Below are 10727 nucleotides of genomic sequence, written 5' to 3'. Positions count from 1 at the left end.
TATGGCATACGAAAACAAGGTTTATTTGAATTTCAATATTAAACCTATCGGAAACTCAATAAAGAGTAATGTTAGATAAGCTTGGATCAGTCTGTACAGCCTAACTGAGAGTCCAACTCATAACAGCACATGAGTAATCCTCCGTTATGGATATTACCCCAGATTTCATGGTAGATTGCTCCTTAACAAGCGAGCAGTGGGTGAAAGAGGATAAAGTGATAAGACCCTGTTAAGATGTAATTCAAGTTAATTATTAACAACGGACTTCACTTCAATATCGGATACGTCCAAACCAACTAATCAGGAGAATTCAGAGTGCCAGATCAGATATCCTTCCGTCCCAGCAGATTGTCCGTCACTGCTCTGCTCTTTATTCGGATCACCAAAGGGAAACCCCGCCTCCGATCGCAGCGCACGGTCTCAATCCGACGTGTCGCGAGGTCCGTCGGAGATTAGGAGAGCTTCATGCCCTGTACGTTCGCCCTCAGGCTGACCATCTGCTTCTCTTGCTTCTGTTTCTCCTCCTTAAACGCCACCTTGTTAGCCTTCTTCTCCATCCGTCGCTCCTGCCGAGGAAACGGAAAACAAGACGTGTGCATTTGTGCTTTTTGAAGTGTCCCATTTCTGCCCTATTCGGCTCTGCCAGGATCGTCAACAATTTTTTACAAATAAATAAATAAATAAATAAAGATATGAGCTAGGATTCTGGTCAAAAATGAAACCTCGTCATGGTAACGTGATTCGGTCTTATTTTGGAGCTTCTGTTACATCCAGCCAATCACGATCCTGGACAAACCAGTCACTGAGGCAAAACAGCCAATTAACAAAAAACAAACAAACAAACAAACAAACAAACAAAAAAAACACAACAACCTTCCGAATTAATCTAGTAAAAAGTCTCAAGTCTGGACTATGAGGTAGGGCGGCTAGACGAAATCCCTTTCTCACAAAAAAAACATTCAAACCCAACTAGATCACCCCAAACCATGAGGCAAAACGTGTTACGATCTGATGAGACCAATTCCAAAAAAAGGTATAACAATTCCATATTTCCAAGAGATATGTCTGGCGCAAAAAAAGCTCATCACTGAAAGAACACCACACATACGGTGAAGCACGGTGGTGGCAGCATCACGCTTTAGAGCTGAATTTTCTTCAGGCAGAACTGGGGCTTTTATAAAGGTGTTGGGAATCACGGATAGCTACAAACACCAGTCGATTTTAGTGCGGAACTTTCAGACGTCTGCTAGTACGCTGTAGACGAAAAGGAATTTCACCTTTCACCCCAAGCAGACATCCAAATCAACAAAGGAACATCTTCACCAAGAGAAGATTAACGACCTCGCCACAGCCCAGACCTGAATCCAGATAGATCTGTGGAGTGACCTGAAGACTGTAATGGAGATGCCCTCACAATCTGATGAATCTGGAATGTTCTTGCATGGACGAGTGGGAAAATTGCGAAAGTGAAGATGTGCCACGCCGATAAACCCTCACCCGAGTGGTGTAATAAAATCAAAACAGTGCTTCAACAATGCAATAGTTTAGGGGTGTGCACACTTATTCAACAAGGTTATTGTAACTTTTTTTAGTTCTTTTTTTTTTCCCCCCTTAAAAATAAACGTTTCTGATCGTTTTTCACTTCATTTGTATACTCCGCAAGGTCACGTTAAAGTCGGGAAAAGTTCGGACATGCTTTATCTCGGCGTCGTTCATTTACACCACAAAAACCTGCCATGTTAACAGGGCTGTGCAGACGTTTTATATCCCGTTGTATATGGTGAAAAACTGCGCGCGTGCGTGCGTGTTCTTTCTTTTAAAACAGACACGTGATGAGCACGCTTTACAGAAGTTCAACACCTGCAGCACACAATGAACACCATTCACCGTGGGGTTTCTTTATCAGCAGCATCTAACCAGATATAGCTTTGAGCACGCTCAGTGCCTTTTATTTACTAGCAGACGAAACTGAAGGAAGGAAACCAGAGGAACAGGTTTCAGCGGTCCAACGTCACAACGTGCTGGAGACGAGTGTGGTGCCATCTAGTGGCTGATTCAAACAGTGCAGGAGTTAGGGGAGCGTAAGAGCAGTGTAAGAACAGCGCAGAGTGAAGACGCCGTGGCAGCGCTGATGGACTGCGGCACAAGCGATAAACCGTAGCATGGCCATAGCAAAAAAAAAAAAAAAAAAAAAAAAAAGTGTGCTTGCAGTGTGCTCTGATATTATTATTATTATTATTATTATTATTATTATTATTATTAGGGATGAACCAGTTACCGGTTTCACGATAAAATAAGATTATCATGATTTGTAAAACTGGCGGTAAATGCTGTCCACACACCCGGCAGGAGTCTGAGACAGGCGCAGCATGCAACGCTGTTGTTTTTTTCCCGAGCGTGAGAACACGGCGGAAGGCCGGAAGAGCGTGACAGGAGATTTTCCAACCTTCCAAGAGGTCCGAATTTGAAGTGTGGTCATATTTCGGATTTGATTAAAAACGCTGAGGGAAACTTAATAGAAGATGGCAACCCTGTCTGCAGAGCTCGCCAGAAGAAAACCGCTGCGAAAGGGGGCGACACGTCCAATCTGCCGAGGCATCTTCGTCAAAACCTTCCACCCACCCATCTCTTCACACTGAACGCAAGGTGAAGCGAACTTTTTCGCTCAGAGTTGGAGAAAAGGACGAGGAAAAGTAAATAACCGGACAAAATATTGAATTGGGTTGAAATCGTTTCTTCGCTCACTTGTCATAAACGTCAGCTTCCACAAACAAAAAGCTCCTAGCAACGGGCATGGCTTTGAGCCAAGACAGACGAACGAACAAGTTCAAACAAGACCGTAACACATAACATAAGTGTGACATTTAAGGGATAACGTACATTCGTACCACCAATACACGGCTTATCATATCATTACGGGGACGTGCAATAGTGATTTGAGATGGAGGTTTGAAAATTGTACCTGTTCTTTATTTTTTTATAATCCATTGCAGTCTACAAAACATAATACTGTACGAATACTGTACAGTACGAATACTGAAGTCTGGAGCTAGCGGTTAATCGGAATAAATAAATAAATAAATAAATAATCCACAGTGATAGTTTTTCCCGGGTGCGTCCGCTGCGGAGCGTCTGAGAAGGGTCGCTGTCGTTATACAGCACGAGAGCGGCCTCTAGAGGCGAAACAGAAACCATCACTGACTTAATTTCGTCGTGTTATTTGAAGTGTTTTTGATTCATTTTGGACGTCTCTGTTTTTATTTGTTATTTGGAGCGTTACTTTTCAGTTCTTTTCTAATAACAAGTTTCCACCCGAGAGGTCTCCAAATCTAAATCCTTCAAATCCAAGTTAAATTCTACTGCTTTAAGTTTGCCTTCAGATTAATCTCAAAACATAAATAAATAAAAAGGTTCATGTGGAGGAATAATAGTGCTTATTTTCAGACAGCAGTGACTGAATCATAAATAACTATTGCGAGGTGAAATTATACAAACCGCCTACTTACACGGTCGTAACGTTAACGTCCGGCAGTGACGCCAGTCCGTAAAAGAAAATTAAAAAGACACTAGGGAAGACGCGCAGACAGATAACTTACCTTCCTTTCCTCTTTGATAGCTTGCTTCCTGAGTTTGCGGTCGTCTGTGCTCTCCTCTCGAGAGCGCGGCTGCGTGGAGACTCGCAGCAGGTCCGAGTCGTTGATCCTCTCCATGCGCTCCACCTGCTTGGCAGTCAGACCTCTCTTAGGCAGCACGTCCAGAGGAATCCCCGTCTTACTGGACACGCGAATCTGCTTCTTCTGCTGCAACACACACACACACACACACACACACACACACACACACACACACACACACTCACACTCACACTCAATACACCGTGCAAAAAGCACTGCCTTCTAGCTAAATCGATGCATCCGGCCTGTATTCAGTTTACATTAATGCTCGTTAATGTGATGTTACCATGGGTGGGTCTTCGATCAGCTTCGGACGATTGTAGAGGTTTGAGTACGTACCTGTAAGAGAAGAGGGTTTCGTTAATAACAGTTCACACACACACACACACTGTGTAACTGTTCCACAGTTCTGAAAAGGTTCAGACTGGTTTCCTTCCTGGTCTTTCACTTATCCGAGTCGTTCCAGAATTAATAGCTTGAAGTTTCAACTATACACTTGACGGTATATACACCGAACAGCCATGACATTAAAACCACCTGTCTAATATTTAGAGATCGGCCGATACTGATTTTTTACAACCGATTACATATATTTGAATGTTACGAGCCTGAGAACCGATATCAGTTTTACATCGGTTTTTGACGCAATGATAAAAGCACTGAACTGAACAAACCATTCTATTTATAACAGTTTTGTCAGTTTCACTTCCCCCTTGCATACAAAACAAAACTCATTCATACTCCGATAAATAAAGTGCAGTTACTTTTGTTTTTTTGTTTTTTTATATATATATATAAATAAAAGCTTTGATGAGGTAAACAAACAGGTTAAAACAAATAAAGCACAGAAATAATTCTAAGCTAAAATAAATAAATAAATAAGTAAACAAACAAACGGATGCAGTTAAGCAATGACGGTCCTGCGCACAATTCTCAATATGCCCGCAAGATGGCGCCATTCATAGGTGGATCCAATATTACAAAACCGATATCCGATTATGGAAAAATGCTTAAATATCGGGAGAAATATCGGTAGATTTCTACTAATATCGCTGTGTGCCGCCAAAACAGCTCTGAGGCGCCGAGGCATGGACGCCGCAAGACCTCTGAAGGTGTGCTGTGGTATCTGGCACCCAGACATTGTTTGAACAGCACATCCAACAGATCTGGGGAATCTGGAGGCCGAGTCAACACGTTGTCACGTTCCTCAAACCTGACCTCAAGCTCTGACCCAGTCGTGTAGAAATCACGACTGGTTCCATGTCAAAGTCGCTCAGATCCTTACACTTGCCCATTTATCCTGCTTCCAGTATAAACTTCGAGAACTGACTGTTCACTTGCTGCCTAATATATATATATATATATATATATATATATATATATATATATATATATATATATATATATATATATATATATATATATATATTAAAAAAGAAGCATGTTAGCGCAGCTCCGTTTACTCACTGATGATGGTCTCGCAGTCCCATTTCTCCTCAGGCGACTCCTCAATGACCAGTATCTCCATTTCCTGCTCTTCATCCTCCTCCTCCTCTTCTTCCTTCAGTGAGGGCAGTTCAGGAGGACCAAGCTGCTCCGGCGTCTGGATCCTGCCACACCAAGAGGGGACGAGGGGTTAGGAGAACCCGAACTTACACACACAGAGAGAGAGAGAGAGAGAGAGAGAGAGCGAGAGAGAGAGAGAGAGAGAGAGAGCGCGAGAGAGAGAGCGAGCGAGCGAGCGAGCGCATAGTGTTCACTCACTCTTTCTTCTTCTGTTTGAAGTAATCGTGGATGACCTCCTCCAGCCTTGTACTCGACGGGTCGATGTATCCTTCCAGCTCTGCGTTATCAAGAGCGCCGATTTCATCATCATCAAATTGCTCGTAGAACTACACACACACACACACACACACACACACACACACACACACACACACACGGGGTATCAAATCAGGTGTCTTCAGTCTGTACAGCAGAAGAAAATGTAATGACGTAATAAAAAACGTAATAAAACCTACCTTTTCGAAGCGGTCGTCTAGGAGGGTGAGCTGCTCGTTCCTCCTCATCACCGACGACGTGAGAGAGTAATCTGTGAAGCGGCTCTTCGTCTCACAGTCCATGAACATGAACCGTCTCCTGTCGGCTTCACCGTCCTCATCCGACACGCCGCCTGCCGAATCGTAGCTCTGCTTGTCGTCGTCTTCTCCGCTCTCACCCTCGTCCGTGTCCTCCCACTCATCATCATCGTCGTCTTCACTGTGGTGTTTAAACATGGTTCTTATTCTATTAAACAGATCATCCACCTGGTTCCGTCCGGCCTCTGTTTGTTTATTCAGTTCTGACTTCATCATATACATAAAGGATTTCTATGAACACATTATTGAGCAGCCTGTGAACGTAGTACTCACCCGGTGTTGCCATCTGCTGACACGACGTCATTGGCCTTAATGACGAAATCGTCCTCCAGGATGTTCTCGGGGTCCTCGAAGTCAAAGTCTTCATCCAGAGCGGCCACGATGTCCGGGTCCATGTCCAGCCTCGGGCCTGAGACAGGAGGAGGAGGGAGGGTGTTAAGTGGGAAAACCCAACCTCAAAACATAAATAACTCGAATCTGATCAATCACAGGAAACAGCTACATCAAAATATGATTTTAAAAATAAACCACCTCGCGTACAACAACGGTTACAGACTCAAGACCTCTGTCGTAAGCACGAGCTTCTCCTTGTACGACGAAACGATTCGTTCGCACGTTCTCACAGATGCGTCGTTTAGAAAAAAAAAAATCATTGGACAAATAACACGTACAAAATGCGTGCAACATTCAGACAAGGTGACAATATGGCACAAAAACATACCGTATAAAGGAACTCTGATCTGCTCACCTGATATCGGAGCTGCTTTGTTTAACAAACCCACTTCTTCCTCAAACTCGGAGGCAAACACAGACGACGGGAGCTTGATGGAGGCCGCCTGCGAAACACAGAAGATGTGAATACTGTACATGGAGACATGGACTACTGCAACTACAGAAATGTGGGATGTTTTGTAAGAATGTGTGTTTTATAAGTCTGGGATTGATATGATGCCCGTCTCCATACGTAATCACGGATTCAGTATATAAGCCTTTTCAATTACATACTATGTGGTGCAAAATAATACAGTGTGATTGAAGGTTTGTGACAGTGGCCACGCCTCCTTCACTGAGACAGATGCAGAGGCCACGACTCCTTCACTGAGACTGACACACAGGGGCCATGCCTCCTTCACTGAGACGGACACACAGAGGTCACGCCTCCTTCACTGAGACGGACACACAGAGGCCACGCCTCCTTAACTGAGACAGATGCAGAGGCCACGCCTCCTTCACTGAGACGGACACGCAGAGGTCACGCCTCCTTCACTGAGACGGACACGCAGAGGCCACGCCTCCTTCACTGAGATGGACACACAGAGGCCACGCCTCCTTCACTGAGACGGACACAGAGGCCACGCCTCCTTCACTGAGACAGACGCAGAGGCCACGCCTCCTTCACTGAGACGGACACACAGGTCACGCCTCCTTCACTGAGACGGACACGCAGAGGTCACACCTCCTTCACTGAGACGGACACGCAGAGGTCACGCCTCCTTCACTGAGACGGACACACAGAGGCCACGCCTCCTTCACTGAGACGGACACACAGGCCACGCCTCCTTCACTGAGACAGACGCAGAGGCCACGCCTCCTTCACTGAGACGGACACACAGGTCACGCCTCCTTCACTGAGACGGACACACAGAGGCCACGCCTCCTTCACTGAGACGGACACGCAGAGGTCACGCCCCCTTCACTGAGACGGACACGCAGAGGTCACGCCTCCTTCACTGAGACGGACACGCAGAGGCCACGCCTCCTTCACTGAGACGGACACGCAGAGGCCACGCCTCCTTCACTGACACGGACACGCAGAGGTCACGCCTCCTTCACTGAGACGGACACACAGAGGCCACGCCTCCTTCACTGAGACGGACACGCAGAGGTCACGCCTCCTTCACTGAGACGGACACACAGAGGCCACGCCTCCTTCATTGAGACGGACACACAGAGGCCACGCCTCCTTCACTATCGTACTGAACTCCTCTCACTAGGCAATTATCCAGCAAACACACTGAAATGCTCAACATCGTGGAGCTCGTAGTTGCAGAATGCTAGACCTTTCCAAATACATACATCAGTTTCTTCATCAAACTCTTTCAACAAGCCTTACAGGAATGGTCAGGACCTCTTCCTTGCCCTGCTCGTCCTCATCTACTTCCTCCTCCTCCTCTTCTTCTTCTTCTTCAAAACCCAGAGGTCGTGACTCTCTGTACGGTCGTGGCGCGGAGACGAGCTCTGCGGGCTGAGACGCCTCTCTGAGGTGCTGCAGGTAGTTGTAATCATCGTCGAAAAACACGCCGTACTTCCTCTGCTCCTCCCTCCTCTTCTCCACCTCAATCTGCAAATACACAACAACCACAACATGAGCAACCTTTTCCCTGATAACGTTCAGCATCAACCAAAACACACACACACACACACACACACACACACAGGGCTGTCTGACCTTCATGGCAGGTAAGAGGACATGCTGAGGCGCTTTCTCGTCGGCCGCCAGCGGGTCCTTCTGACTCCTGTGCACCAGGTGGAACGACACAGCATTCTTCTTACTGATGAACGATTTCTTCTTCCTGTGAGGCTTTACAGAAGAAAGAAACAGCATGTGAGGAGAGGTAAAGCATTTATTTTACTAGCTCACATGACTTATTATTAATTAATCATCATCAATATTTCTACTCAATATCAGGTAAGTGACTAAGATGTTCAACGTGATTATCTTTGGGAAGTAAATCCTAAGCGTACATGAGCATATCCTGTACGTTAGCAAGTCCGAAAGAATGAGCAAATCTATTTGAAATAGTTCATCTGGAAATATTGGTAACGTTTTTAATCCTCACTATCGAACGTGGTTCAGTATTGTACAGGCATTTCAACATTCCCTATAAATACAGACCAGTATAATACAATAATATAAATACATCATCAGTAACACAACTGTAAGCAGCGATGACAGGGGGCCAAGCACCAAGGATGTAGTCGTGGGTTTTTTAGTTTAATCCCCCCCACCCACCTTTTTTTATTTCCTACATAAAAACACGGGGTTCCCAAGTGCTACAACAGAAATCTGGAGTTCGCCGAGAGTTCGCCGTATCATCCGGAGATCTCACGGATGACAACAAGCCAAGACAGCAGAATTAGCCGTGGGAGGGGAATACTCTCTCACAGTGACACTAGCCAATCATGGCCGTCTCTAACTGATAAATGATCGCAGGAACTAGTGGTTAATCGGGAAAAAAAAATCCACACCCATCGCTTTTCCTGGTCGTTGCGGGAGCGCCTGAGAAAGGTCCGCTGCTGTTATACAGCACGAGAGCGGCCTCTAGAGGCGAAATAAAAAACATCACTGACTTATTTTTTCCGTTGTGTTATTTGAAGTGTTTTTGGGCGTCTGGTTTTTATTTGTTATTTGGAGTGCTACTTTTCAGTTCGGTTCAGTTCAGTTCTTTTATTTACTTTAACGTTTATTAACAGTTAACATATATTAATATTAATTTCATCTAAATAAAAAAAAGTACATTTTCATGGTACAGTCAGTACTGTTTATTTTTGCAATAATGTTTTACATCGAGTGTTGTGTTTTCATTCAGGATCAGTTTTAAAAACTATCTGTTGGTGAATCGGTTATCGGCAGGTAGGTACCGCACGACTCAGTCACCGGTACCGGTAGAATCCACTATGTACTGGGAGACACTGCCGATATGACCATGAAACTATGATTAACATCACAATACCCTTTTTTTTAAAAAAAAATTTGATATTACGATACCTAAGCAAGTTATTTGTACTATGTGACACTGGGACGGAGCAAAATATTTCCGAGTGGATCATGTGAAGTGGAAGCAGAGTCAACAGATGGACTGACTACAGATTTGAACTTTATGGACGCAGACATTTTAACTGGTGGATTGTTTCTCAACCTGAGAAATGGCACTGAGATGTTTATAAGCCATAAACACTGCTACAGCAGATCCCTCAGCCCACATGTCAGGGTCACTGCTGTGATGAGTGCATGAGAATGAATCCTTTTCCTGTGCTGTACTGATGGATCATACACATCACTATGGGAGTCTATATGAGAGATTAACCTAATAGAATAATTCAAAAGACAGAGAGTAAATGTGATTGCAACACAAGCCGAACTATTTCCCAAACTCTTTACATTTCACCCCTGAGTTTATGCCAATAATGAAATGATATCAGGCTGATTATAAAAGTTCGTTTTAAAGGCTGCATTATTACAGCTAGTGGATCTACAATGCTGTCTAACACACTCAGCTAGCTTGCTAACCTTCTAAATGCTCGGAAACTTACTTACCATTGTGTTGAAATGACTCGTTTAAACCGCAAGTGTTCACTCGGTTTCTCTTCTAAACTTTAACTCAACACGAGTGACAGTCGCTGAAAACCGTAAACTTCAGAAATAATAAAGTAATTCTCTAGTTAAAGCTCGTCGGGAAGTTGTTAGTGGAGCACATGCGTTTTCGGCCATTTCTGGACTAAACCATAGGAGCAGCAGGGAGGGGAACTGTACCAATATAACAGTGCTTTATAAATGGATTCATTTTGCTTCGAGCAAGTACTGATTAAAATATACATATATAGTAATATTTTAGAATATCTTATTAAAATAAGATTTTATGGTGTAGTTATTTCCACATATTGCTCTAAAACGAACATAATTCAACAGGTATCACCTACGTGAATTTTGGTTTAGTCGATTCTGCGTCACGACGTCCAGCTGTTGCCAGGCGACCTCTAGCGGTGAAGGTTAAAAAGTCCAAAAGCGTTGGTAGTAGTACATTAACAATAATAATAATAATAATTATTATTATTATTATTATTATTATTATTATTATTATTATAACATTAAAATAAAATGTTAAAGGTATTCGAAATAAATGTCATATATATA

At 44.0% G+C, this 10727-nt stretch overlaps 1 protein-coding gene across 2 annotated transcripts; it reads right to left on the bottom strand.

Moving 5' to 3' along the window:
• ltv1 (LTV1 ribosome biogenesis factor) lies at positions 1–10498 on the bottom strand. Of its 2 annotated transcripts, none has more exons than XM_053615460.1 (11): positions 10131–10498; positions 8262–8393; positions 7926–8153; positions 6561–6648; positions 6086–6221; positions 5696–5933; positions 5439–5566; positions 5142–5284; positions 3961–4013; positions 3597–3797; positions 1–566 (listed from the first exon to the last, which is right to left on the bottom strand). In XM_053615460.1, exons 1-11 carry the CDS (start codon positions 10131–10133, stop codon positions 453–455), a joined length of 1464 nt encoding a protein of 487 aa, XP_053471435.1. In that variant the 5' UTR covers positions 10134–10498; the 3' UTR covers positions 1–452. The 2 variants fall into 2 exon arrangements, with proteins under 2 accessions (XP_053471435.1, XP_053471434.1); XM_053615459.1 differs by having other exon boundaries at positions 3597–3800; positions 10131–10496.
• Between the last annotated feature and the right edge of the window lie 229 nt (positions 10499–10727).

This window comes from Ictalurus furcatus, chromosome 26, assembly GCF_023375685.1.
Source record: "Ictalurus furcatus strain D&B chromosome 26, Billie_1.0, whole genome shotgun sequence".
Taxonomy (NCBI): domain Eukaryota; kingdom Metazoa; phylum Chordata; class Actinopteri; order Siluriformes; family Ictaluridae; genus Ictalurus; species Ictalurus furcatus.
Note: the sequence above shows the minus strand (reverse complement) of the source record. Positions and strands in the feature narration are given on the sequence as shown.